Below are 13,757 nucleotides of genomic sequence, written 5' to 3'. Positions count from 1 at the left end.
GGAAAGCACATGAGTAATTGAAAAGCATCTACTTAGATTGTAGACGACCTGGGGCAGAGACGATCTTTCTGTTCTGTGTTTGTATGGCATCTGGCATTAGGTAGTCCTGGTCCATGACAGGGGATTTCTAGGCACTGTGATAATACAAAGTTCTGCTAGTTTGTTTTATTTTTATTTTGCTAAACAGAGGGCTCTGAGTCATCAACCAGAAGAAAGAGGTCATGAGAGGGATTTTAAAAATAGCTGTGAAATAGATTAGGTGCAGAGATGATGTTCCCATGGGATAGAGGAGGGGAGACATGGCTGGAAGAGAAGGCAGAAAACACAGTGAGGGATAGGAAGAGTGAAAAGTACAGGAAATAGGCTAGAAAAAACAAGTAGTAAGGTTGAGGTAAGGAGAACAAGGTCATGAAATAGGTAGAAGACCTATATACATAATGGAGGCAGGTGTATTACCAGCAGCAATCAGAAGAATGGCCAGAACATGCCACAAGCATGGCAATTCTTCAGAGGTGCTGATTACAAGAGTACCTGGGGCAAATCAAGCACCCAGATTTCTAACAGTAGGAAGTTACAGGTCATGTGCAAATAAGGACAGCTGAACCACTGCAAAGGAAGTAGAAGCTGGAAGCGCAACTTTCAGACAGGTTGCCGTGAGAGGTGAAGCTAGATAAGAGGCTAGATCTTGCTAAGAAAGGGATGAGCAGGTGTTAGTTGAGGACATCTCTAGGAAAGGACTACTAGAATGGGAGTGATGGCTGCTGCATCATGAGCATCACACACACAAGCCAGTGGCCAGAGTGCAACCGATCATTGCTGCAATACATGAAACAAAGGTTGAGTAGCAGGAAAAGAGAGAAGAAATACTGGGGTCTGAGCTTAAGAGGCACCAGCAACTCCCATTAACTCTGATCAGAATTATGGGTGCTCTGTGCTTTCCAGGATCATATCTGTTATTTGCCATGTATCCCCTGACATATGTTATAACAGACACTGAAGATGGAACAGGGAGAAACCCCTTCCACTACTTCAGGTACTGAATTTCCCTCGCCTCTTGAATGAGGAATTCTGAATCCTAAGTTTGAGATGCTGCATCTCAGTGATAGGAGAACTGGATATATAAATACATTTGAACCCAAACTTTTGTAAGGTACATTTATGTGAACACTCTTAGTATTAATTAGAAGCCTTTGCAGCTTTAAAATTAATATGCGTGGTTATCTTGCTTAAGTCACAATTTATATTTTCACAGCAATAATAGCTCAGTGGTTTGAGCATTGGCCTGCTAAACCCAGGGTTGTGAGTTAAATCCTTGAGGGGGCCCATTTGGGGATTGGTCCTGCTTTGAGCAGGGGTTGGACTAGATGATCTCCTGAGGTCCCTTCCAACCTTAATAATCTATGATTCTATTTCTAAACTCTTTAGATATGTGGAGCCAATGACCTTTGTTTAGAGTGTATGTGTTTTTAGTAGTATGTATTTTGAACACTGATTACAATTCTGAGGCTACATAAGTAATGTCTTTTATACTGCATGATTTGAGTTTCACGTGTGATGTATCACCATCATATGGTACTTTTTTAAAAAATGTACCGTCACTAACTATCCAATCACCATTCATCCATTCCCCGACCAACCCCTTCCCCATTCTTAAGCAGAGAGCCACCACACATGCTACTGTCCAGATGCTGTTTTTTGTCCATCCTTATCTTACCATCTAGTCACACAAAGAAAATCCAGAGCCAGTTAAGATCAATGGCTTGCCAATTACAGAACCAGTTTCTCCTCCCTTGGTTTTCACACCTCTACTGCTAGAACAGGGCCCCATCCTCCCTGATTGAACTAACCTCGTTATCTCTAGCTTGCTTGCTAGCATATATATACCTACCCCTTGAAATTTCCACTACCTGCGTCTGACGAAGTGGGTATTCACCCACGAAAGCTCACGCTCCAAAACGTCTGTTAGTCTATAAGGTGCCACAGGATTCTCTGCTGCTTTTACAGATCCAGACTAACACGGCTACCCCTCTGATAGTTAAGATCAAAGTTCTTTTCCCACATACAAAGAGGTGGAATATCAGAACACATTTTTTTTGTTGTTGTTAAGACTACTTAATACCAACACTGAGGCAGCCTGCTTAGCAACAAGTTGAAGTTATAAACTCATATCATCCTACTTGTGTTCCCATGGCTACTGTCATGAACAGAGCAGTGGTAGCTGCACAGATCAGGGAAAGGGGTCCCATTAAAGACATATTTAAGATTCTGAAACAGAAAACAATACCAAGAAGGTATGAATGCTGTCTGGTACACTTTCCGCTACAGCCTCTCTCTCCATCCCCAAAACTGCTCTAAATAGCCTTCTGTTAGAGCAGTGGTTCTCAAACTTTTGTACTGGTGACCCCTTTCACATAGCAAGCCTCTGAGTTTGACCCCCCCCCTTATAAATTAAAAACATTTTTAAATATATTTAACGGTGGATTTGATTTAAATCAAATCAATTTAAATCACTAGTCAGGAAGAGTCAATTTAATCATGGTTTTCTACATAAAAGCACATTTTTGTTGGTTGTTACAACCTTAATACATATTCTTCACAAGTCAGATGTAGGTTTCATTTTTAGAAGGTACACATTATATATATTTTAAACAGTGATTTATTTTGAAAATTTTTCAGATTAGTTTTACAGCTGTATCAGAAAACGAACAATTCTTTGGTTATTTCATTTACCACAGGTAATTGAAGCAGATATGTATAAAGTCATTGGGAGGTGAACTGTCTACAGTTCAACAGGTTATTCATTAATATTTGGTAGATTTTCTTGCCATGCTGTAATAGGAGGAGAACATCACCAGACAGACATTTAAATTGTTTTATTTAACTAAAACATCAATGTTAAGTATTCTGGATTTTTTTCTTCAACAGCAAACATATAATATTAACAAGCATATGTCCCTCATTTCTCACATTTACCTCCAGACTTTTCTCCTTGTCTAGATCTATTCCGCCCCCAACAATCTTCTATTCATTGAACTTTTTAAAACTTTGCACTTTTAGAGAAAGGTAAGGGATTGACTGTGTACGCAAATTTGCAGAGGGACAATAGAGTTGAGGGCTGTTATTTCTCACCTCTCTATATTTAAAAACATTTTTTGCTGTTAAGAAGCATGTATCTCTGGAGACACAAATCCAGTTTGAGAACTGCAAAACTACGCATCTCTGATAGTATCTTCTAGGCTGAGCCCCGAGTCCCTTTGGGTAGATAGAAAGATTAACCTAAATAATCTGTACAGAAGCCTTTGAAACCCCATAAGATTGGGTCTCTAATCCATGAACTACTGGAACTCATTTACAAAAAAAAATTTCTTAAACATTACATGAATCAATTGTCTCATACTATAGAATTAAAATTTATAATCCCTATTCCATGATGAGATATCTTTGAGCTATAATGTATCTTTAGATAGATAAGTTTTTTCCTCAAAAAGCATTTCATCAAAAAAATTTGATCTAAAAATCAAATTAAAAAATCCAATTTATTTTTTAAAAAAAAGCGCATTGATTTTTATCCGCTCTGGTTTCCAACACCATTCTAAATGTTGACAACAAAGTGAGGTTTGGGGTGGAGGTTGATAGCTCAAGACCCTCCCCCTATGTAATAATCTCCCAACCTCTGAGCGGTCCCAACCCCCAGTTGGAGAACCCCTATGTTGAGCCTGTAAAATATTAGTGGTTTGTCATCTAGGGACATGACTGAGCCCACTGGCTTCTGAGGAATGCTGAAAGTGTTTTAGCTTTTATAAAAAGAAAAAAAAAGTGGATCTGAACCACAGTTGTGCATCATGACTGAAGACAGCCATGAGCTCCTTACGTAGCCCTTAGCAGCCTAAACAAAAAGATGTAGTAAAGGCCACCTGTCAAAGTTGTTTGGAAGCAGCATGATCTAACAGCTTTATTTGTGTTCCATTCTTTTTTCTTTAAAAGTTCAAAAATTGTAATTAAGGGCCCAAGCCAGTGTGCTCTTGATTCACACTAAAGGCAGTGAGACTAGAGGGCCCAAAGAGAAAGCAGAGGAGTGGAGCGAATTCCCCATTTCAGTTCACCTCTTGAGGAAAAAGTGGATAAATATTTGAACTATGAATCCAGACTTTTCCGATCTTGACTTGGCTGTTCCCCCAAGATGAGAAACTGCTTCATTTCCATCTTAATCTTTCACTGTTTATAGGATCTCCGTGAGGTTGAATCTACAGTCCATGCTTTTTCAAATTGCAATGACTAAGTATTTCTAACAAGGAAGGAAGCCAGGCAGTCACTTATGTAACAATATATAGTTGGGCTAATACAAGCAGAATTGCTATAGTTACACGTTATTCGTTGGCCTACGTTTTTGCAGACTAAATATACAATATCTAAGAAAACAATGTTAAGTGCATATACAAACTTTTCAGTGTCCAATATTTAAATCCAGATTTAAAAAAACATAATAATCTGTAAATCAGTATAAAAGTGAAGTCCAAATGGGCTTAGATATCAACCCGTGGTATAGACACAGAACCGTATAATAATGGGCATAATCTAGATACCTATCCAACAGCATAATGCCCAGATGCCACAGGTGGCATGTGGCTAGATTCTAAATTAGAAAAGCTATACTATGAAAGTAACTGAGAGGATCTCTTATGAGAATATAATCTACGAAACTTCTCCATAGTGAGGAGGAGCTTGGGTAGGGGCACTTCTACTAAAGACACCAACTCACTTCCTTGCACTGTTCGTTTCCAACACTGCTGCCACCTCACTGAAAGAATGACACAAGAGAATACCAGTAGTGTCCTGCGTGGAAGCGCCTAATGCACCATGACCAGATGTGATGAAATATGAAAATCAGATGAGCATACACCAGATCTTCCTCTGAACAGGGGATCTTTGTGATTAGATGTTATCAGTTCATTGCAGCCTCCCACTCCCCCCCCCCCACCCCCCATCAATGTAAGACAAATTCCATTTACTAATACTTCCTTTCGCAGAGTTCAAAGAGTTTAGCTGCTGTGCAGCACTGAATGTTTAAAGATGCTTGGCAGAGTGGGTTAGACATGCTAGCTCGGTCTCAAGATCTTAGACCAGAAATGAAGTGAATTTGGTGATCTCAATGTACCTACCGTACTAAAAAAAGTTTATCACACCCCTATCAGTCACATTTCAGCACAATTGGCATTACGTGCTCAAGATAATAGCAGAGGCTATATTGGAAAGGAAGTTTCCAAAAGGAAAGTTAAAAACAAAAAACAAAACAAAGAAAAAGGCCATTTTCAAAAATTAAAATAGAGTCTAAATTGCCCTACAAGGAGGTTTTTCCGGTTCCTTATTTGAGAAAGTTTTAGTGCAAAAGTCAATTTTCCAACACATATTTAGAGCACAGACTCTCTCAGTTTGCTATTTGTTTTAATTAATTTATAGATAGAGGCTCTCATACATTTTGAGGTTCTGAGCAAGGGTAAAGATTTCACGAGGAGTTCTGCTTGCACAATTGGAGGTTCCTTGCTCCAGGTTCACTGAAGTAACCAGTCACTCTAATTATGTTACACTACAGGCCACTCAGCACTTAGAATTTGTCTTATTTTATAATTGTAAAGCACCATGAAAACCTATGCTGCAGGATCACAGATAAGGAACATTATTAAAAATTAAATTAAACAAGTTTCGGAGAACCAGCTGCCCCAGCTGTACTTGCCTAGCATCTGTTCAGAAACCAATATGGATATTCAGAAGCTACACTGCACAGCTGAAGTGTTTACAAACCACATCCAGTTATAATACTCTGAAGGTATGTGACAGGACAAGAGCCCCCATAAATGCATTGTACAGTTCCCCTTGATCAGAGGCAAGATTTCTGAGCTAATAATAAAAACTAATCACAGAGAGCTCTAAGCCAAGTCACAAAACTAAACTAGGCTGAAAACAAAAGTTTTAAGAGCAACTCATTAAGTGGCAGAGATCAACTACAACAAAGGATCCACTTTTCATGACTATCAAGTCAGTCCCACCATTAATACACTCATAAAAAAGTGAAGCAGTGACAAGTTTATTATGCAAATATTGCATGACCCAGGCAGAAAAAGAAGCCACAGGCTCTGGCCACACTGACATTTGTATATTTACTACAGCATTCAGGTTTTAGAATGACTGTTCATGCTATTTAACAGCAGATAACCTCCGAGACCATCCCTTGGCTTGGCATCCCAGCTCCAGGCATACCCAGTGAGCACCTCCTGCTTTGTAAGAGAGTAATCAGACTGACTGAAGAAAAGACACGGACCCAAGCAATCTTAAAAATGGTCTCTAAGGGCTAAGAGGCCCAGGGTACCAAAGTAACACTGCATTCTTGTGGGGCTGTAAGAGGTGCCATTACTGATACTAGAGATACCTGAACTTGGAGATTGTCTGTCCCACCCCCTTCTCCCTTCCACAATGGGCCTTAAAAAGCACTCTCTTTGGCTAAATCATGAGCACCTGCAGTCATCTCTAGCCTTATACAGAACCAGCCAACGCATTCCCATCTCACTCCTGGAGTACAACTGCTATAAAGGATGGCACAGACATGACATCAAGGTTTATCTGTGTGCTGGTACGGAGCCCCACACAGAAGCCAGGGGGGAGGGGGGGGCAGGGAGGAGGAGGCTTAAGTCTCTCCCTGTTCTGGAGTTGCTATTAGTTCAGCCTTGAGAGCTACCCTAGCTTGTACCCACCCACGACTCCTAAGGGCCTTGAGGCAACCAGGAAATAAATACCTAGGACAAAGGAACCCCTCAGCCACAGCCTCTCCCCCGTCCCCAATGCACTCCTTGTTAAGGCGCCTGTTGAGTCTTGAGGGACAAGGTGGCAGAGAATGATGGGTCCTGGAAGAGCGCAAAGGGCTGAACAGTGCAGCATTGCCCCTCTGTCACAGAAAATCTGAACAAAGGCCGTCATCTAAATTTTCCACAAAAAATTATTTTTGTCAGAAGTCTCAATATAGAAGCGCTCTGTCTGAAAGCCAAGATACTTCAGTTTGGAAGTGCTGCTGCAGTAGCTGTAGTTTGGGTGACAAACTCCCATTCTCCTCTATATGCCAGGCTCCCTGGTCAGACTTCATCTCCCATGAAGCAAGCTGATTTCACTGGGGGGGGGGGTTCATGACCTCTAGTAACTAGACTGTTGGAGAGGCATCTTGGCATTGCACAGTGAACTGGAAGACAGCATCTTTGGGCTACTCACTTCACCGGGCAATGCCAAGAGCTTTCCAGCAAGTGAAGCCATACCAAGAGAAACAAGGTGAACCATCTAGTTCATTATACCTTTCACTCTTCCCACAACTTCCGAGAGTTACTGGGGCTGAATGTATTAAGGGCAGTATGAGCTGGGTCTCCCTGAGGCAAGACTGTACTGATCAAGTCTCTCAAAGCTTTAAAGAAATCGAATCAGCTGCGAGCAAACTAGCAGGGACTTGGCCATCAGGAGGAACAGGAAACATTTGGATGTTCATGTGGCAGTTCTTAGTACGTGACCAAAATGGGGTGCATTCCCAGACCTCCAGCATTTCAAATGGCACCTCCTCACAGTAAGCAGTTTCTCCCACCTTCTGTGTCCCTGGATCCAGATGCTTCTAGGGTGCTATTGTAATTCCTCCCTTAACAGGAATACTTCCTCAGATTTTTGTAGTATAGCAGGAAAGAGACTGGTGAAGGCCAGCTCTGCTGTAAGCAATCCACAGATGGTTTCTCCCTTTCTGCCTCCCCCAGCATCTCCATCATAAATCTGATTGAATGAGGGCACCCTCTGGATTAACTAGCCATTTGTCAGGAGTTCATTTCTATCAGAAAGAAAAACAGGAGGATTCTCTCTGAAGATGACTGGACATAACAGAAGTCTGGAGATATAAGAACTGGCTCATACTTGCAGTGCTGTAACTGAGATTAAAGGTACTTAGTTGCACTTCAGCCACGAGAAAGAGAATTGCACAGGAGAAATTGTTTCTATCCTCTCTGTATTTATAGATTCGGAACAAGTTGTTCTCGTCAAGAAATTATATAATGCTTTTCGAAGTCAGTGAAACCTCAATCTTATTTAAAAGTTATTAGCTATGCAAAAAGAGTAAAATAAGTAACTAGGTTCTTTTTTATATTTACAATATTTCAGCGCATACAAGATGAACAAGCAGAAAGCGATCAGAATCAAGTAACATGCACGTCTTTTGTTAGTACTCCCCTCTTCCTCCCACCACATAAAATAGAATAGATTTCTATTCATCTTTGGGACACAAAACATTCCCTTTCACTAAGTTTTTACATTAAACACACAAGTACACACAGCTTTTTGTTCTCGTTTTTAAATCTTCAGTTTCTCAAATGGAGAACTCACAATATATGCTGGCCTACTGATAACAAGTATTGTTTGCTAGAGCTTTCAGCTAGCTGACAGTCAAATGTTTGACTCACAATTCTTTATATTTACTACAGAGGGCAATGGAGGGGGAGGGACAGCTTTTCTCAAAGTATTCATTAACTCAAGGCCAAACAGCAAAACTTATCAATATTTATAACACTTATGAACAATTAAAAACTTGCTTTTATTATCTTAAATAGAAAAATTAGTCCTGTGTCCAGCTACCAAGACCTGGTTTACCACAGCAACATGTAGTTGCAATACCTTACATTGGGCCAATGGGTGGGTAGGATGAGAAAGGAGAAAGAGACTAATTTAAGGAAAGATTCTACAAAACTTTGTCCATGTGTCCTAGTCCTTAGAGCCCTGCTTGGCTACAAAATTTGTATCCATATACAATCCACAAAAATGGACCGTGGATGTGGCTATCCAGATTTGCAGGGATGTCCTACTGCCCGTCACCAATCCACTGAAGTCAAGGACCTACAAAGTAAGGACTATTGCTCCACATGCATAATAAGTATTTGCAGGCTCATGTCCTTGGCGTTCAAGAATCACACAGATCAGCAGCAGGCCCCCGACACATTCAATTTTAGCCATTATAGTTTTAAAGAAAATTTAAGATGACCCATAGGGCCACTTTAATTCAGAAGGAAATCTAGTTATTTTTGGCTCCAAAAAGGAATCTAACATATCTTCTAGTTTCAGTATTTTTCCTAGCACTACTAAAAACCTCTATCCCGTTAAAGGAGATTAGACTAGATGACCCTTCTGGTCCCTTCTAACCCTATGACTAGTCAAAAGGTGAGAGGTTCTCTACGCACTTTTTAGTAGTTTTGTTCTTATTCTGCGTAACAGTTTGTCACTGTAAATCCAGAGAGTAATTAAGGAGACCTTATTCTTGATTTCAAGTTGTACAGTATTCACTGCCTCTTTGGTCTGATCTAACTCTAATGTAATTACAAAATCTGAATCAACATCTTGTTAATGTCTTGCTCGACTTCACTTTATTTTGCAGAATGTAGTTCTGAAAAGCCTTCCTAGTTTAATATTCTTGATTAGTATATTTTTATATACACACACAAGAAACAGACTGAACAAACATGACTTCTGCTTCTTATACTAATTTTGATTGTAAGCGTTCAGAGCAGGAACTGTCTGTTACTCTATATGGTGCCTACCACAATAGGGCCCCATTCTTGGTTGGTCTTTAAGCACGAGCATAATAAACAAACATTATTAATAATACCTATATCAAAGGCACACTTAACTTTAATACTGAACTGCAGCTAAAAGCATTTACAGTCCCTATACTAAGATCATGGCCATGATGCAAAAAAAAAAAAAAAAAAAAATATCTGGTCTACACTGAGTTACACTCCAGTACAGCTGCAACAGTGCAGATCCCTAGCGTACACATAGTTTTACACTGGTGCAGTTTACCCAGGGTAAGGAGACACTGTTTATACTAGGAGTTTGTACCAATGCGCCAGCTAGAGTCCCAGAATAAGCCAGGGCAAAGAAATAACAGATTTTACAATCCTTTGTTCCCTACTAGAAATAGGATGTTTAATAAACTGGACGTACAGTCATTGTGCTTTATTATACCACTATGCTGTTTGAAATTTAGTAGTATAGGAATTTCTAGGCTAAACAATTGTTTAGGGTTAAGAGATATAGGCTCTAGATAGCTAAAAATCAACACTGTTTGTTGAAAGGTCAAGTTTGACTGGCATTATAGTCCAGAAGTACAGTTACTTAGGAATGCATACTATTTTTTTTTTAATAAATCAAATAAAAAACTGAATAGGGATGTTCAGAGGAGAAAACATACATTTTTGTGAAAATGTTTAATTGCAAAACTATCGAGGTAGTTTGATAAAATTTAGCATTAGTTTTTCAATCTGCTTAAGATAGATGTAAGTATACACTAAAAACTCTTAATTATGTCTAAAAATTAGTTGCACAATAAGGGCCCAATCCAAAGCCCACTGAAGTCAATGAAAGTCTGCGTATTTACTTTATATCAGGCCATTATGAACTAAGTACTGCACTGTTTACTCAGGCTGAACTTCCACTGAACACTGAAGTTGTGTAAGTTAAATTTATTTTTCCAGCTATGTCATACACTTCCCACCCCACTGGGAAGAAAGTGGAGTCAGTAATAAATGCAATAACTTTTGCATAGGTAAATCTACACAGCATTATCTGAAAACTATAATAAAATAAATGCAGTCCTAAATGTATTCAGTTCAGTCATAGCAGTAAAGAAAAAAAAGTTGCTCTAGTAGAGAAATGAGGTAAGTTAGAGAATTGATTTGCAAGGTTCAATAAAAAGTATAGTTGCAACACTTGGCTAGAAGCCAGTAGGATCCATGTATGTTATAGCAATGTTGTGCGTGACCTACAAAATGAAAAAGAGGGTCAATTGCTACCTAATAAGCCCTTTCCCCAGCAGTCAACCAAAAAAAATGGAGTTCCCATGTGCAGAGAGACCTTGTATCCTATTCTGTCAACCAGAAGAACCAAGGAGAAATGTCTACCCAGGGAGAAGACAGAAGAGACAGAAAATACAAATAAAATCTGTAAATAACTATATGAAATGCTGTAACTAAAAAGATGTTCAACCTGAGTATCCACAAAAAATGCACAAGTTAATTTGCAGAGACTGCAACAACATAAAAATAGAGAAAAACCAACCTATTCCATTAAATAAAAAGGCACCCAAAACATCTTTATCCTCTGCATTGAGAAACTCAAGGATATATATTTCTGAATTTAGATTGATCTAATAAGTCAATTAACAGCAAGAGTTACTCTCTGGTTTGTTCTGAGAAATGAGCTATTGTTATTTTCAAGTCATGTGTTTTGTTCTTTTAAGCTGAGAGGTACAGAGATTCCAATTAAGTTTGAGATATGCAAGAGGCAACTCCAAGTGTTAAGACCTCCAGACAGGAGGGTTTTCACTAGCTTTAACCTACAGTTACAAAAGAACAATTAAAAAACACATTTAAAAACTAATGAAGTCGACAGTCTACCTTTACACACACAGATGTAGACACATCTATACTAAAATGTTTGAATCACATGCCTTCCAGTACAACTACAATTCCTTTGTTTGCTCACAATTTGCTTCCATACCACTTTAAATTAGCTTACAAAGAACTGCAGCAGAATAGATGGAATGTGGAACATTTTGGCAACCAACTGGTTCTTTTTAAGAATTTTTTTTTAAAAAAACAGCCACATTAGTTTGACTAAAAGAGCCATATTCGAATATATTTCAAAAAGAGGAACAGGCATTTGTGACTTCATCTTTTTTATTTCTACCCTTATGGTCGAACCCACAAACACACAAGTCGTGTGGAGGGGGAGCGGAAATCTAACTGCCATGTACGGTCTCTCCTAGCCAAATCAGCTTCCCTGCTTTTCCCCGTTTGCAAAGCGCCCTCTGGAAAGCATCTAGACTTCTTTTATTAACCGTTGGGGGGGGGGGGGGAGTCGTTGCTCTTCTCTGGCCCTGAATGTCTCGTTTTGGGGGAGGGGAGGGTGTGTGTGTATTTTTAAAAAGTCCTGGGGGTAGGGGAATAGACAACCCACTAAAGGATTCGATTGCATATTAGTGCCAGGGAATTTGATGAAAGTCCTTTTAATTAGTGCCATGCTACTCTCTTAAAGACCCAGATCCCAACCCGATTATTGTGAATATGAAACTAACCACACCTGAAGAAAGAGAGAGGGGTGGGGGAGAAGGGGGGGGTAAGAGAAAGTAGCGCGGCTAATCCCTCTTGCTTCCGTGCCACAGAGTAAGATATTCACATTTCCCTGGGGGAGGGCGGGGGCGAGGAGGGACATAAATAGATCTATAGCTATAGTTTTGGTTCTATTTCATGGAAAAGGAAAGATCTCCCTTCCCCCTTTCCCCCCCGCCCCCGGTCTGGAGGCACGTTTCCCCTATACGTTCCCCCCTTGTTGCTGTTCTTTCCTTGGACAGCAGGGTGAACACACACACAAAAGTTGTTGATTTCCCCCTCCCTTTTTTCATTACTAGAAATCTAATGCCACAAAGTGACCTCTCCCCCAACCCCTCAATAAAAGTCTTATGTCCAGCGGAACAATCGAACCACAAACCCCCAACTCCCAAACGCACGATGTCAGATCTCCAGCCAGAGGCCCCCCGCGCCCCCCTCCACACACACACCCCGCCGTTGGAGGCTCCTAACCCACTCACACACAATGGTGCTGAAGCTTTAGAAGACACTAGAGACCAAATAACTCACCCGGATCAAAATCAGGAACCACGGCTTGGTACTGGGCTCCAACTCTCATGCCTCCTCCTGCTGAGATGTCAAAGAGAGAGTCCGGGTTAGAAGGAACGTGCTTCATTGATTCGTGTGAGAGAGGGAGATTAATAGAGAAAATCCCGGAGCGAGTTTGAGGCTCCCACTTCAGGGGACTTACCATGTTCTTCATCACTAGAGGAGCCGGAGCTGCCTTCTTCCCAAGAGTTGCTGCTGCTATTTCCATTGGGTGCTGCCGTTGCTCCCAAACTTTTATTATTCCCATTATTATTAGCACTAGCGGCAGCAGTGGCATTATTATTCCTGCCTCTTCTCTTCCCTGAGACCTCTGGGCCCTTCTCTATCATGGCTGGCATTTGGGGGTGAACCTGGCAGAGAGATCAGAGTTAACTTGGGGGGCTGGAGGGGAAGGGGTGGAGACAAGGGGTTGCTGGAGCCTGCGAGGAGCAGCGGCTGGCAAAGCCCCCGGCTGCGGGAGAGAGAGGCTGAGGCGCTTTCAGTGTGTGGCCGCTTTAAATCCCCTGCACGGCGAGGGCTAGAACTTTGAAGCTCATCCCAGCGCTGCACTTCCCTGCACTGGGACGCTCCTCAACCTGCACTGCTGCCTGCACGGCCCTCCCTCCCCCTCCGCTCCCGCGGCCTCCCATTGGAGGCCCCCACATTTTGGGAGGCCAGGTGCCTTTGCCATTGGCCGCTCCACCCCGTCCATCAAGCCGGCCCGGCGCTTCCGTTTGTCAGGTTAGGTGGAGGCGTATCGCCCGCTGTACGTGGTTGGGTTTTGCAATCTCTACGCCCAGTGATACAGCCCCTCGCAAGGCTACATTGTATCGGGGAGGGAAGGGGGAGTTTCACGCCTTGGCCCCAGAGGCGCTCCCGAGACGCGGGGAGCTTTGGAGAGGGGCTCGAAGAGGGGGAGGGGATCGGGCGGAGGGGCCCCAGCGAGGGGGCTCCAAACCTCCTGCTTTGAACTCATCAGCATCGGGCGGAGAACTATTTTCCTCCCGACGGCGGAAGGTTACGCGGCAGCGGCCGCTC

The 13,757-nt window shown here is 41.5% G+C and overlaps 1 protein-coding gene across 2 annotated transcripts in view; it reads right to left on the bottom strand.

Annotated features, from left to right (window-relative positions):
- Positions 1–13,317, bottom strand: part of RCOR1 (REST corepressor 1) — a 136,102-nt gene extending 122,785 nt beyond the window's left edge. For both annotated transcript variants that reach the window (XR_004373322.2, XM_032777404.2), the window contains exons 1-2: positions 12,883–13,317; positions 12,702–12,761 (exon numbers count right to left, since the gene is read on the bottom strand). Coding sequence is in view for 1 of the 2 variants with exons in the window: in XM_032777404.2 (XP_032633295.1) it covers positions 12,702–12,761; positions 12,883–13,078 (256 nt within the window). In the remaining variant the exon portion in view is untranslated. The remainder of the gene's footprint in view (positions 1–12,701; positions 12,762–12,882) is intronic.
- Between the last annotated feature and the right edge of the window lie 440 nt (positions 13,318–13,757).

This window comes from Chelonoidis abingdonii, chromosome 4, assembly GCF_003597395.2.
Source record: "Chelonoidis abingdonii isolate Lonesome George chromosome 4, CheloAbing_2.0, whole genome shotgun sequence".
Classification (NCBI taxonomy): Eukaryota; Metazoa; Chordata; order Testudines; family Testudinidae; genus Chelonoidis; species Chelonoidis abingdonii.
Note: the sequence above shows the minus strand (reverse complement) of the source record. Positions and strands in the feature narration are given on the sequence as shown.